The sequence below is a fragment of the Oxyura jamaicensis genome, chromosome 1 (genome assembly GCF_011077185.1).
Source record: "Oxyura jamaicensis isolate SHBP4307 breed ruddy duck chromosome 1, BPBGC_Ojam_1.0, whole genome shotgun sequence".
Classification (NCBI taxonomy): Eukaryota; Metazoa; Chordata; class Aves; order Anseriformes; family Anatidae; genus Oxyura; species Oxyura jamaicensis.
Genome location: NC_048893.1, coordinates 51,844,795 through 51,861,063, shown reverse-complemented (window position 1 = coordinate 51,861,063; position 16,269 = coordinate 51,844,795). Strand labels below are relative to the sequence as shown.

At 34.3% G+C, this 16,269-nt stretch overlaps 1 protein-coding gene across 15 annotated transcripts in view; it reads right to left on the bottom strand.

Moving 5' to 3' along the window:
• The window catches only part of PPFIA2 (PTPRF interacting protein alpha 2), a 329,918-nt gene that overhangs the window by 220,569 nt on the left and 93,080 nt on the right, over positions 1–16,269 (bottom strand). For 3 of the 15 annotated variants that reach the window (XM_035338542.1, XM_035338550.1, XM_035338560.1), the window contains exon 1: positions 5,196–5,625. The exons of 10 other annotated variants lie outside the window; for them this stretch is intronic. In XM_035338542.1, coding sequence (XP_035194433.1) covers positions 5,196–5,276 — 81 coding nt within the window. In that variant the 5' untranslated portion in view covers positions 5,277–5,625. Of the gene's footprint in view, positions 1–5,195; positions 5,627–16,269 lie in introns of those variants that run through there. 2 more of the 15 variants (XM_035338526.1, XM_035338533.1) reach the window with 1 other exon arrangement.

Genomic DNA, 16,269 nt, shown 5'->3' with positions numbered 1-16,269 from the left:
AATAACCCATCTTCATCAATGAAAAAATATATATTATTTTCAGAGAACTGTAGATTTCTGCAAAGTTATTGTTAAAACAAACTCACAAGCTGTTGTCTTTGATGTCAAATTACATCACAAACGTGAGGCAACAAAATAAAAATTATGACCTACTAAACAGGGTAGCATGGCTTACCTACCCAAAGCATGATCTAATGATAAATCTATTCTAAGTACAATTATAAATTTTAACAAGATATATTTCTGTTATAGGAGAAGCCTTTTGTTTTATTTACTATTTTATGTATAAGGAGATAAATGAAAGAACAATAGAACAGTAGCACTGAAACCACAAGATGGTATAAAGCAGCAACTCTGGAGAAGTATACAGTTCACTTAAACTACATAATATAGGAAAAGTACAAGTACACCTAGTACAAGTACAAGTACATCTAGTATTTTGAATATTTTTTTTTCATAGAGCTCAAAGCACATTCTGTACTGGAAAGTAACGTATTTTTGCATTCTGTTGTTAATTCATTATCATAATAGTATAGTTGTTCACTAATAAGAAGTAGTGGTAATTATGATCATGGTGATAGATATGTTTTATGTATAGAAACATTTCCCACTTCCCAGTAACCCAGATTCAAAACTTTGATCAGCAATGCACTTTTACAGTAGTTTGTAGAATATTTACATTTCCATGTTAAATGAAACTTTTAAGATTTCTCTACAGCTTTTGTAGGAAAGTAATTTTACTACCTTGTGGGTCTTCTTATCATCAGACAACTTTTAAAAACTGCTTTAACCTCCCAAGGTTTTGGAAAATACCAGGCATCTTTTCAGTATTTCTTGAAGAATAGAAAGAGTATAGCCTAGTTGTACTAAGAGTTCGATTTATAAACCCCAGATCTTACCTGACTATAAAATGGGGTAGTATTACTTCCAAACGGTTAAAAAGTTGTATTTATCATTTATGGAAACTTACTGCATACTGCTGATTTTAAAGCTAAAGATCTAGCAGGATCCATAGATCCTGTGTACTGCAGAAATCTGAATGTTTATCTCTCTTCTGTGCATGTTTGCTTCTTAAGTTCTGCCTATTTGCAACCCCTTGTTAGTCCTCATTTAGGTCTGTGCTTAGATCTGTGCATTAGATGTGTGCATACCTTAATAATGGAAAATTACAAGAGTTAAAGATACTGTTCACAGAAACATTTTTTTTTTCTAAACTAAAAAAGATTTCCTCTTTTAAGAAGAAGCTTAAACAAAAAAGTTTTTTTTTTTTTTTAATTTCAAATTCTGTTGGAATAAATTTTATGTAGAATGTGAAGATAATTTCAATATTTAGAAGGAGCGCAAATCAGTATTCACATGTATTAGTGTAGACAAGAAATTTAATTAAACCAAACATTTTTACCACATATGACAAACACCAGCATAAAGTTGCTTTTAAATGATCAAAGCAGTATTATCCAACTTCCAAAACAGAAACATGAAATTTTAAAATTAATTTCTTTTGTGGTATGCCTTTATAAATATGCAACAACCCCCAATGATCTAAAAACCAGCTTGATTAAAAAATATTTTTTCAGTACATCAATGTTTCCCATTTCATAACTAACAACATAGTTGACAGTCTCTCTTTTCTAATCCAGACTGTTCCACCCGCATCATTATTTTATGGAAATAATCACTAAATACAGTGACATACAAGACCAACCAAAGAGCAAGTCAATGTTACTACTTGGACTTTGATGTTTACAACTTTGATGAAAGATATATGCTCAATGCTGGCAATCTAATTTTCCACATACAGTAGCAGAAATACTATCTTTTATCAAGGCTGAAGACAAAAAGAAATAAAAGTACTGTTTTCTTTTATATAACTGCAGAAGTCTGCCAAGGTTGGCACAAGCATACTGAGATGAAATAAAGAGATATTGAAATACAAAGCACCAAATTTTGCCATTGCCTTGGTTCTTATAAAATTAAATAATTTTCATAACTGCGTTACAACTCTTTCTTTTCATACAGTATATAACTTCTTTATATGACCTCCTCTCATACAGTTTTCTATTTTAATTGCTTTAATCAAGCATCGTCTAAGGATCAAAGCTTGAGTTTGTTTTAATTATAACAGGTGGTTCAGCAAATAAACTAACCCAAATTAGGCTTTTAACATTTGCAGAATTTCATGGCAGATTCCATAAGCAGAACAAAGGTGCTAGTAATTTCATAATATTACACAGTCACAGATATCTATGCAATTTTCCAATTCAATGCCTTTTCTGAACACTAGGTGTCCAGGAGAAAACAAAACCTAGTCATACAAAATGAGAGAGAAGGGGAAAGCAAATAACTTATTAATTAATTCATCCTCTGACACTGCAGTTGAAAATGTAATTTTAAATGTTGCAATTAGCTGTTGAGAAATTCCTTGTTAATTTAATCTACTAAAAAAATGTCTGTCAGGCAAGAAAATGTCTGAACTTGCAAATTTATGGTAGACTTCTAATCTCAATTAATTCTCACCTATAAACTCACTTTATAAAGATGATCATAAGGCATACTATTCAAAGCATTTGAATAAGAGCTAAATAAGTATTCAAAAGCTTGCACAGATATCCGCTGTTATTATCCTTCCCAGTCCAAGAGTTCTGCTAGATGCATTGGCCTGCAGAGGCCAATTTGGTTATTTCCTAAGAACATCAGTGAAATAACAGTAATAAACATACAACTTGTGCACATGCTTTAGGTTTCTTTCAACACCATTTTTGCTGTTGAGGGAATTAATATGCTATGCTTTTGAATCAATGTATGATTAATTCAGCAGTTTAAGCATTTGTTACACTCCATCAGTCAGAGATCGGGTCCTTATCTCACTCTTTTTTTTTTTTTTTTTTTTTTTTTGTATAGGTTCAGTTGTGAACACGTCATGCATTGGCTTCACTGGATTTTCATGTATTTAGAATAAATACCAGCACATACATTTCAAATTAAGAACCATTACGCTGGCCAATAACTTTGCAAGGTATTTAAATGAAAGAATCTCTGTCTCAAAAGAGATTATAATTTAGCATATAGACAACATAGAGTAAGTAGGCAAGAAAGCAAAAGGTAGTTTAAAACAGACCAAAGCAATTAAGAGTCACATGAAGTCCTTCTCAGTAAAAGGACCTACACAGCAAAGACTGAAGTAACTTAAGAGAGGAAGAGAAGATACCAGAGGAATGATGGTCGAAAGCATGGAAGGACATAGGAGGCTAAGGCAGGAACTGGGAAGTTGGAACATACACATCTTTCTTTTTACTGCACAGATGAAGTCAAATATATATATATATATAAAATAAAAAAATATACAACATATATATATAATACCTATTTTAAAAGGGCATCACGGGAAAATATAATCTTTTTTTTTTTTTTTTTTTTTTTTTAATTGTCAGAGATTCTTTTAGCACAAATGACACTGAGTTGTTCTAGTGCACAGACTGTCCTAAAATAGCAGCTTTACATTCCAAATGTAAATTTAACTCCACATTGCTTGTTAAGGTGTCCAAAATGCAAGAGAAAATTAGGCTATATTTCCTTTTATTTATTGTCCTCTCCACTTAAAAATCAGTGCAATAAATTATTTTTAAATGAGATATTTTTATGTGGGATAATGTCTACAGAAATTAGAGAGATTGCTAGTAACAACAATGCATACTATAAAAAATATATTTCAAATTGTTACTATTTAGTTTCATATTGTTACTATTTAGTTTCATAAAGTACCACATAATAATAAACAGTCAATTTGGTATCACAACCAAGCATCCTAATTTTAGTGACTCTTTCAACTTGACACACTCAGAAAGAATACTTGACGTCAAGAACTGTGTTTAAGAGCATAGCTACAGGAGGCTGTACAGAATATTTAGATGTCAGTGTGTGAAAAAAGTAGTCATGCTGTAGTGGAACAGGCCTGGGGCATTCATGTCTCTGAATCACTGCCAGGATCAGCAGATCGTCACTGTTAGGAGGATGCCACTCTTTCTGCACAGCCCTCAACTATCATTTGAGATGATACAACTATCACTGTAAGAAGGGCAAGACAGCACAATTAAAAACAATAGATTAAAAGAAGACAAGAATGAAATGCAGTTATTTGACCCAAAGAATGGGATGCCTGTATTTTATGAAAGAAGTTAGCTATGTATTTTATGATCAACTTTTAATTGCCTCATATTGTTAGCTCTGGTAGCATACGCAGCACATTCTGAATATTAAAGATATCGCTCTACAATAGCATAAAGTAAGCAAAAAGACAGAACTGATACACATGACCAGGAATGGTAAGATTATTTAAATCCTAACTGTATCAGAGGCTGAGCTGGAAAAGCTATTGCCACTTTAACTAATGGAGTATTTGAATTGCCATGCAGGGCCAGAATGCTATAAGGGGCAGCTGTGGGGGGGAGGGGGGTAGAGGCTTTTTTATTGCAAAATCTTCATGTATGTTTATATATTTTTTCCAGAACTGACACTTTGAAGATATATTTTAATTAAAAGCAATGGAAAGGTGGGTGTGATTAGAATGGTTTGCATACTAAATTTAGAGCATGTAATACATTTTTACCTTTGGCTAAACACACGTGATTATTTACTTGAATGAGGTGAAACTTGACTTAAAACTAGGAACCTTAATAATCCTAACAATAGATTTTGCTATTCTATCTCTTGCACATGTACAATGGCTACCCAAGGGAATCAAATTAAGCATCAGCTAGCATGACACTACATTCAGGGTTAATATAAGAAATCCAGACATGTGCAATATCCAAAGGTTTTAAAATATTTTTTACATGAATTTGGAATTTCTGATAATGCCAAGGCAGTGTTTATCGGAACTAACAGCAAGACTCAGTGTAGGTCTGTCTAAGGAACTATAAATCTAATAAATCTTGAGACAATAATATTATTGGGAAATAGAATCAATAGCAAATTCATTTTGAATGTGATACAGTATTCATTTATGAACAATTTACATGCTGATTTTGTGAAGGCAGCAAACTTACTATGATAATATTGATATCTTACATACTGTCTTCTACCAAGAAAAAACAATTAACACATAAGCTTCTTAGCCTATTAGCTACTCTTACTCAAAGTTTACCCATCATTAAGTACCACAAAAGATCTGTTCAGTTTTATTAAAGTTCACTTACCTGAAAAGTATAAAAACGGGTCCCATTAGGAGGATGCACTTTAGGAGAGGCAGAGACAGTGTTCATATCCGAGAATATCATTTCTGGTCACACGCACAATACAATCCACAGACAGCTACAGATGCAGAGTAGAGTGCTAAGCTCAGAGATAAATCCTTTCACACGTTTAGGGAGGCAATTGTACAAAATGTAGTCTGCCCCATCCGTTCAGATGTACAGCAACAGCATTTCAAATTCCCCACTCCTACATCTGTGAGCTAAACTGTAAGGTCATCGCTCCCTGACCTTTAGCTCAGCCAGCTCTTCAAAATATGCACAATGCATAAAAATTAGAAATGCCGAAGAAAAGAGAGCTAGAACCTACAGTACGGGGAGCTTGTGCAGGATCTGGCAATGCTCTGGACCTGCCCATCTGTTCTCAGTGATAATCACCTCCCTCCACCACAGCCTTGCAAAGTGATTATGCTAAGCATCCCAGTTAACCAATAACACACAGTTTCATTTCAAGCAAGCATGCACAGTGAAAAACAGAGGACCTCTTCTGACTAACATGAAGCATGCCTCATGTTCAGTTTATAGCTGTATTTGATAAGAATGATAATTTAATGTTTCAGTTGTCGACAGTTATGTTAACACATACTAACTTGCTTTAAATAACACAAAAGGTTTTTGTTTCAACTATCTTGCTTAGATAAAAGAAACAGCATATTGCTCTCTAAAATGATGGGTTTTGTATATACATATATATTTGTGATACTACATGGAAAATAAGATTATTTTTTTTGAGAAATAAGAGTTACAATCAGTTCAGATATAATACACATTGCAAATCCCTCTTTTTCATTCTTTTGTAATTCTTTTTTTCCCATCTCCAACTCATTCCTCTTTAGGAAAGGTTTACCTAACATTACTAAATATAAAGTTTAAATTTTATTCAGAGACTTAATGTTCCTCATGAAGTTACAGACCTACAGTTTATCTTATTAACTTCACGCAGTATGTTTTTACACCTGCACTGAACATCCAAAAAGCATTCTCTGCATCTTATTTTTTTTCACACAATCATTCAAACCACATGAAGACATTAAAAATAAATATTCAAAGAATATGACACTTTTTAGCAAACAAACAAACAAACAAAAAGTAATCCATTTGCTAAAATGGCATACTAGTAGAGTTTTAGTAAAGGACAAAAAATCTAAAGAGGTTAGAAAACTAATTTTACAGGTTCTAACAAGCAGCTTGCGTTTTATTCCTAAGTTTTAAAAGGGAGACAGAAACCACTTAAGAAATTGTTTCCAAAATGAAACTTGTCAAAAAACTGATGAATTGCCAGGCTGCCTGTTTTTTATTCCATATTATCTTAATGCTTTTACCAACTGAGGCTAATTCAGTTTCTAAAGTAAAATGAATATGAAAGAGGTTAGGACAGCTTCAGAGATGTCTGTCTGTTTAAATGTGTATGCCACTGTGGTGCATAGCACAATTATTTTATTTTGCAGGCCAAAGAGAAAAAAATCCTCTTAGATCCTAGTAATGTCTAACATTTTCTTATTATTACCATGATATTACTTCCAAAACATTTGCAGGATCAAAGGAAAACTAATGTCTGTAACATTTTCTTGGGAACTAGATTTCACATTGCAGACTGTACTCCCCTTTTTGGTTTCTCTTCCAGAAGATCTAGATGCTGGTATTAGCAAAGGGGTCCCTCAACTGGTCAAAGCAAAGATACCGGAATTTTGGTAATCTGAGTATAGGACCTTTTATTCTGAGTGGACTTTTTCTTCTTTATAATCTACCCACCAAACATGCAGTGCAATGAATAGAATTTACTTCAAGGGCACTTAAGATCATTTGTGCTGAAAGACCAGAGAAATTTACCTATATGTTTCCTCACCAAGTCCATAATTTGAGGAAAGATGAGCAAAAATCCATGTATAATTCTCCAATAGACAGATACTTAAATTACTAAATTAATTAAATACTAGTCATTACTAGTCATTACTAAAAGTCATTACTAAAGTCATTCCTAAATGACTTTACCTGTTAATTTGAAATTCTCTTGCCTCACCTTTCACAACTTTTTATTCTCCTTTCTACCAGTGATATAGAAAACTCACATCTTGGCTTTTGCTAAACTTTAATCTAGCTCATTTTTTAATAAAAAGGCTTTGCCAACATCTTTAAGAAATGGTCAATACCAAAGTCAAAGCACTCTAGTGACAGCCTCAATATTGCCTTCAACAATCATAATGTTATTGCTGTTGTTGGACTTGCTAGCTCCCTATTTACTTGTCAAGGACTGCCTAGCTTCTAACAGCAGCTTTCCACTGGGAGCTCTTGTCTTGTTTGGATCTCTGTCCACTATGACTTAGCTGCCCATTATTTTCAAGAAATTACTGCTTTTCAAAGTACTGTCCCCTATCTTTTATCTGTTGTTTTGGCTTTCCTAATTAAACAATGGAATTTTCACTCAAAATAAAGTAAACTACCTTTAAGTTCAAATAAATACATCTTAGCTAATCAGTATAGATCTGGAGAGGAGGCAACCATCATTTCTGTTCTCTCTCTGCACTAACTTTTACCTCTCATGAAAAAGAGAACAGTAATGACTATATGTTTTTCTTCGGCTCATAGCAAAACAGGGCAACACCATGGTTTTGCACAACCCTCATGGAATCAGAGCACAGTTTCAATGTAACACCCAAAAAGCTTGGAAAATTTTATGCGAAACTATTTGTTTTGTTGTTGTTACTGTTGTTGTTTTTGTTTTTGTTTGGAAAATGTGAAACCAACCTCCTCACAGGAATGGGTCAGATGTTAGGTAGACTTGGTAAGAAAAGATGACCTGATGCATGGCAGAATGCATGCTCATAGTTACCAACAGAGTCAGCTACATTTTAGAAAAGCCAGCAGCCTCAACGCTGGAATTCAGCAATGTCCTTGGAAGAAACAGCTGAAGGTAGGTCTCCCATGTCTAACTGAATGCCACAAATACTAAGCTAAGTATCAAGCAACCCAGCCTGAAAGTGAGCAGAAAGTGGAACAGAGTAAAGGAGACTGAATGGATCCAGCAGGACAAACAGAGAGAGACCTGTGTACTACAACTCCAGTTCAGTGGTAGAAATGGTCACAAAGGAACTCAAATAATTGCTCCAATGAGTCTTCCAATGAATGGTTTAACTATTCCATGAAGTGAAGGAGTTTTAGTAGAGAAAACAAACAAACAAAAACAAACACATCTCCAATATGAAAATAAACCCAACATCCATAATAGGTATGAGACATAGCAATGAATTCTCCAAGATGTCTCTAGTTCCTCTTATTTTTGAAGGTGTTATGAAACTCTTAGTCTATATTATATGTGCTATATTGACTGCACATTTTAATTAGATACCCCTCTCAAAAACCTTCATATTGGTATATATATATTTTTAACTAGCATTCTTTTTTGATGTGTAATCTACTGGTTTATGTATATATGTATGTACAAATACATATTTACATATACCAATATACCAACATATATCTGCTATAAAAATAGTATATAAAAATAGATTTACACTTTAAAATAGGAAGAATATATCTAACTATTGTATGTACTTTGAAAATTCAGGCACACTGATACAAAAACTTACATCTCGTAGAGACAAAATGAACATTTTGGCAAACAAATGCTTTTTAATATGCTAGAGCTTGTGAGGTATAGTTTGTTTTCAGAATATGTAGTGGTGAAAACCAGATGTTTTGAGTTAAGATTTAAATCACCAGTTTTTATTAAATTAGATGAGTAATTATCCAGAAACATGGACTTTATATCACATACTGTTCTCATTTCTGGCTTTATCAGGGAAAACCATGTTAAAGAAACATGCCTTCCTCCAAGAGCAGTGACAGTGTGTGATTCTCAGAACTTTCAAATTAAACTTAATCCTCATCACCTTTGTGTCACAGAGTGGCAGAAACCCAACTAAGTTACCAAAATCTACAATACTGTACTTGATTTGATGTTCCTTTAAGATCTGCTTATTGTTGTAGACATCAATGTAGAGGGAGTATCATATGACACATCACTCAACTGGCTAAGATTCCCTGAATTTGCTTTAAATAGAGAACTGATAATATTTAAAGAGTTCTGATCTCCAGCTATTAACAACAGAAAAGATGTTAATCCTTTACCACAGATCAGAGAAAAGATATTCCAACTGCATATTGAATTAAAATAACTATGCTTATAAAGCCAGACATCATATCTAATTGCTCTCCATATCCAAATTAATTTATGTTTCCTTTTAGCTCATTTAATGAAGTTGCACACCAAAAGTATTTACAGTTTTCCACAAAACACAACACAACACAAAATTTATTATCCATCAACTAAGAATGTATAAAACCACACACACCTAGTCTCAGAAAATTAACCTCTCTGGTAAAGCTCCCAAAAACATTGAAGTGGGAGAGAGAATTCAGGAAAATGAAACACAGTACAAGGAAGTTTTTGGTCCCTTTCATCTTTCTGCTACAAACAGAAAATCCATTTGGATTTAAAGATTTTTAGAAATAGATCAGCTTACACTGATAGGCAAAGCCTGCTACTCATCCTGTTTCTGCAATTGAGAATTGATTATCAACATTTTCCATTATGGTCCTGCATTGCTTTGTATTTTGAATATACAAATAACCATGCTTGTACAGGCGAGTGTGTCTTACAAGTGCTGGTACCAAATCTGTATGAATTTATGAGCCCTATTTTAACCTCAAACAGCAGGATTTGTGTAACTTATGAAGACAAGTACACTGCAGAACAACACCTCTTCTATTAGATGTATAAACTATATGTCAGCAACAGTTAAAGATAAAATGTGTAGTCCTAACAGGCTTATTCCATACAATGACTACCCTTTCAAGCACAAGAACAATGAATGAAGCTTTCAGAGGAAATGCAAATATGAATGCAATTTCTTTGTTGCATACACTGGGAAATTTTACTAAGTACTGCAATTATTTTGAAAAAAAAAAAAAAAAAAAAAAAACCATAGCATTTTCTTCAACCAACGCCAAACTTTCATAACTATTCATCTTATAAATAGCAAACTGCAGATTTCATTTTGAACACTATCCCTATAAAAAGTCAAATTAAAATCACTAATTCAAATATTTAAGTGAGTTTATGAATAAAGGAGCTAACCTGCAGTACATTTGCTAGTGGTGCAAACTGTAGTTGGAGATCAGTAATGAGCAGAGTACCCCAGGGGTCAATACTGGGTCCATTTCTATTTAACGTCTTCATTAATGATCTCAACGATTGGACAGAATGTACCCTCAGTTTTTTGTTGATGGCATGAAACTACAGGGAGTGGGTGATTAACTGAAGGGTCATGATGACATCCAGAGGGACCTGGAGAGACTGGAGAAATGGGTGAATAAGAACCTCATGAAGTTCAGAAAGGAAAAGTGCAGAGTCCTGGACCTCTGGAGGAAAAAAGTCAGGCATCAATACATGCTGGGAGTCAGCCAGCTGGAAATCAGCTCTGCAGAAAAGTACCTGGGGGTCCTGGTGGACACCAAGTTGAACAAGAGTCAGCAATGTGCCCTTGTTCTTAAGAAGGTTAACAGTATCCTGGGCTTCTTTAGTCGAAATATTGCCAGCAAGTTGAGGGAGGTGATCCATCCCCTCTACTCAGCACTGGTGAAACTGCTCCTGAAATACTATGTCCAGCTCTGGGCTCCTCAGTGCATGACAGCCATGTGCATACTGGAGAGATCCCAATATGGGGCCACAAAGATGACAAAGGGATTTTCCTCTCCTATGAGGAAAGTCCTAGAGAGCTGCGACTCAAGCCTAAAGAAGAGAAGGCTCAGGGACTTATGAATGTATACAAATACCTAAAGGGAGGGTAGCAAGAGGACAGAGCCAGGCCTTTTTCAGTGCTGTCCAGCAATAGGCAATAGAAACTGAAACACAGGAGGTTCTTCCTGGACATCAGGAAGATGTCCACTTTACTGTGTGAGTGACTGAGCACTGACTGGCACAGGCTGCTAAGAGAGGTTGTGGAGTCTGCCTCCTTGGAGATCTTCAAAAGCTGCCCAGACGTGGTCCTCAGCAACCTGCTTGAGCAGGGAGGTTGGACCAGATGATCTCCAGAGATCCATCCAACCTGAACCATTCTGTGATTCTGTGAACCTACCAAGTATGGAGTCCATAATCAACAATCATCAAATATAGCTACAATGCAGATGAATCCCAAAGACAAAATGCCTGTTTTTTCAATCTGTTTGCTTGGGCATAAGCAAGACTTCCTTTCCTTTTGAACATTCTGGATTGTTGACCACATCGTAGTGGCCTACAATATGCTGGTCATCACAGGTGTGAGAAATTATTTCTCACACTCTCAAGAATTATTGATACATAGTTGTATATCTGACTTCCTTTCCACATGGTTCAGCAAAACTGGTATGAAATATCCAAAGTACCACTGTGTATTTCTTCACACAGTTCAACTCATCACAATTCAACTCAACACAATTCAAAACTGAATCTGTTTCCTCAAAACAACTTGACCATCAGTAAATCAAAATTATACAAAGAAACTTTGCTAGGTAACTGAAATGAGCCTGATATAAACACAGTTTTGATCTATTTTTGAGTTATGTGTTGATGACAGTGACTCACTGAGTGAATCAAAAAGAGAAACTGAATGAAAACACAATGCTTGAATATTGAGGAAAGCATTCTGTTCATAGAGCATAACATGAAGGTGGAAGGAAGAAATGAAAGAAAACAACAAAAAACGAGGAAAGATCTATCTCTGTTCCACTAAGTTCTATCCTACTTCTCCATGACTCTGGCTTCAACTGCCAAAATTACAGATACTCAGGTATACTTAGTACACAACCTGTGGCCTGTGCCATTTACTTTTGATGCCAGGAATGACTGTTTCTGTGTTGTGGCATTATTTAATATTTCATGAAAAAGTCTAGAGGCTCTTTAGAATTAGACAACTTTTATTGGAAAATCATAGCAGTGATTGTGTTTATGGGTATTTAAAGTAATATTATAGTCAAATCTAAAATTAACACTTGATGAATCAAGACAAAAAACTCCAAAATAATGTGATTCCAGATGGTAGCAAAGAAATAATGAAAACAGTCAGCTTGTTATTTCACTCTGCGTCATATCACTTAGGTATCACTTTCACTATTTACATCCTTTAAGTTGTTTATATTATAACATTATACAGAGTGGTATCAGTGTGCTTGGCAAAATAAGAGTTGTTTCTTACCAGTAAATGTAGAATCTAAATCACATAGATACTGCAAGGCATCACATTACATTAAGGATGAGTGAAATTATGAAAGAACATAAGAGATGATAATCATTGCCTATGTATCATCCTCAGCAGAGAAGCTTTTTCTTTTTAAGTGAACATCTTATACCAGGTTCCTCATCATGAGTTTAAAAATAGGATGAGGGCCTATGATGGAAAAATAAAAGAAGTTACATATTTCAGATAAGGCATTAAATCATTGTGACTTAGCACAGCTCACTACAAATAGATATCCTTTCTAACCTGCCTCTCATCCCTTCAAAAATACTCTTAAAAATTCTTTTTCCTAAAAGTATTATATTATTCATTTTCATTGTATTTATTTGTATTGATTCCGCTATCTTTACATACACTGAGATGTATCCTGTTCCACAAGTAAAAAAAACTGTCCATAGAGTAAATTACTAATGAAAATGAGTAGCAGAATTATATCTAGAAGACAGAAGCTGTCAGGAAAGCTTGTGCAAAGGCAATTGTCTTGGTCATTTATTTCTATTTCTGCTCCATCTGGAAAATATCTGTTGTCTTAACAAGTGAGGCATGCAAGTTGTTAAACTGGTCCTTTGAGTAAGAACTTAGGGAATTGAATCAAAGACTAAAATTGACAACTGATAGTTACATTTAAAGAATATGAACTATGGATATCAGTAGGCTTTTGCAAAAGAACATCTGTTTTTGGAGTGTTTTTTTTTTTTTTCTTACTCAATTAAAAAAATCATAGTTTTTTTCATCGTGCTAGTGAACACATTTCTATGGATATGAACGTAAGCTGGAGAAACTTGAATATCCAAAATAAAACCATAAAACTTGCATACTTCTTTCACGTAGAGCAAGAATTGAAATATTGCTGATATTCTAGTAAAGTTCCAAAGAATAGATTTACCTTAGTAGTTTTCTCATCTGAAAATAACTGGGTAGCTAAGTAGACTATCAATTCTGAATTTGAGTACAACCACTGGAATTTGAATCTGCTGAGGGACTGTTAAGGGGAATAACAATACATACAGTCATACTTCCAAAAGCAGTTACTAGTTTGGGTGTTTAATTAAGACTCTCTTCATCTAATTTACAGGGATGTTCATAGAGGGGCTTTGAATAGCCCCTCTATGGCGCTTCAGCCCTGTTAATGCTGGTAATATGCCATTTTGAACATCAGATCTCACTGTTAAGACCACAGCAGACTGAGCAAGTTTGAAAATGTCAGACCTGTCACTCCAAATATATTTACAAAATTCAGTCTTCTACAGACTATGCAAAATTCCCACTTACAGCCAAAGACAATCAATCAAATCTTCCAACACATTTTTTCTTCAAGTACATACCACAAATCAGTAATAACACATTAGCTTGAAAAGACTTCAAGACTTTGCTATAGTGCACATTGCTTTATTGTCATACAGCCTTATAAAGATAAGTGGCCGTGGCCGAAAGCATAAACAGCGTATACCCTGAAAACGTATTTTATTTCTTCTGCACTTGTCCTTAACCTCTTGATACCATTTTCACTTTCAAAAGTGCAGAGGGAGTGTTTGTGTACTAATACTTTCTAAAATCATTTTTCCTTCAATACAGAAAAGACATAGGATTATAAAACTATCAGGCAACACTGTCCTGAGGCCAAATGGCTGTTGCAGCTATTGACTCACCAGACTTTCATTTCTTCTTACATGCTATTACAAAAATATAGGACTATCCAGCAACTGCAAACCTAGTAAGTACAAGCAAACATAGCATCTTATGGAAAGAAACCTATGGTATACAAATACAATTGAAAGACACTTTTTCAGTGCTAGGAATTGTGAATTCAAATACAAGTAAATATTTTGAATGTTTTATTTCCTTTGTAATTCAGACTTGTGCAATCACAGTATATGTTATGCTGATTACTGGAGATTTAATGCCTATTTTCCATTATTATCTTTCAGAAAATCCTGAAAGAAGATTGGTAAGCCAACAATAAAAAAACACCACTTCCCTAATCTTTGGACTGAATTGTTTCAGAACATGCAAAATGTGCTAATATACTCCCAAAAAGCACTTGTTGAACTCTCTGTGACTTAAGCTTCACAATAGTCATCTTTACTCTTTATTAAACATGTTTAAAAAGAAAAACAACAACAACAAACAAGATAGGACATTTATTTACAGGACATAGGAGAAATAAAAGAATTTTTAATTTCCTTTCTCCATTCAACAAGATGACATAAAATGGGAAGATTTTTTTTCTTTCACTATTCATCATACAAGTGACTAAGCAGCATTATTCAGGATTTATCTTGCCATGCATCTAAAAAGTACCATACACTTATAAATGTAATATATATGTCCTTAAGCATTCTTATTGCTTAATCTATGTTTTTAGCTAGAAAATCAAGATGAACTGCAATCATTAACTGACAAATGTGTATACCAATATTAAGTGAAGAAAGAACTGTTGTTGTTAAAGATCACAGTCTAAAAACACTTAGCTGGACTGAATGATCAGGAAAAATAGCTACTTTAAAGAAAAAGTAGTCAAACATAAATTAAATAGTGTGATACTGACACAATATTACTTTTATCCTCATTCAAAATCATGTCCCTTCTGCATTGGATCTTGTCCCTTTTGCATCAGATGAATGAATTCCCTGAACTCAAAGCTCATTTTGAAAATACTGAAAGGCTAGTGGTAAGACTATAAAGATGCTAGATCCAAAGAAGAGCATTATTCATTGATGGAGAACCTCAGGGCTGGGAACCTCAGGGTGGGAACCTGAGGATTTTGTGGCTGCTCTTGAGTAAGGCCTACATCTCCACCTTGAATGCTCCATTGCCAATGTACATAAGGTAGCTTTTCAATTTTCTCATTCAAGGAAGCAAATGTAGCAATGAACACCAGCATCTTCTGGTGGGCTTTATCTACAGTTTAAGTGCCAGTGTCTCTCCGCATTACCACAGGCTCCCTTTAAAGCCAATATGATAGGCACATTCAAGGGGCACTGCTTCTGACCTATTTCAGATGTCTATTTTAGTTTGAGATGAATCACACCACAGAGGTGGGAGGCAGTAAAACAGAAATGCCTGCACTGTAGATGTCTGAAGTTAGGTGCAGTGAATCCTACCCTGGGAGCCTGAACTGAATGTCATCAAAATATGACAAGAAAATATTATGATCAAGGACAAAAATAAAAATAAAAATGTATTGCTGTTTGAGTACACCTGAGAGAATTTTACTGTTATAAAAAACTGTTCATATAATATTATGTAACAAAAACATGCACTACATTTTTTTTTCTATAAGGAAAACAAAACCCCACAAAACTGAAAATGGCTTTTTCTACTTTCCTAAAACAAGTGACATGACAAGCAACATCCAGAACAACTAATTCACAGTCACAGCCAGATTCAGTCTGCTGTTATAATCACATGCAAGATTAACATCCCAGACTACAACCAAGCTACCAAACGTTATGCAACATGGCAAAATTAACTGTAAAATTACATTCTATAAAAGGAGATAATGTGAGAAAAACAAGTTAAATCACATCTACAGGGCTAAATAACACAGCAACCATGGCCAATCATTTCCTAATCTTAAGTATTATATCTGTGCTTATTCCGTATTCTCTGCAGCATGAGCATGGCTCTTATGTACATTAAATTGATATAATACACATTTATTAACTTCTACAGTTCAGAATTTTGTTTAGAATTTCATAACGTATAAAGCAGCTTTACATTTGATAAGTGACAAGTAGTTAAAA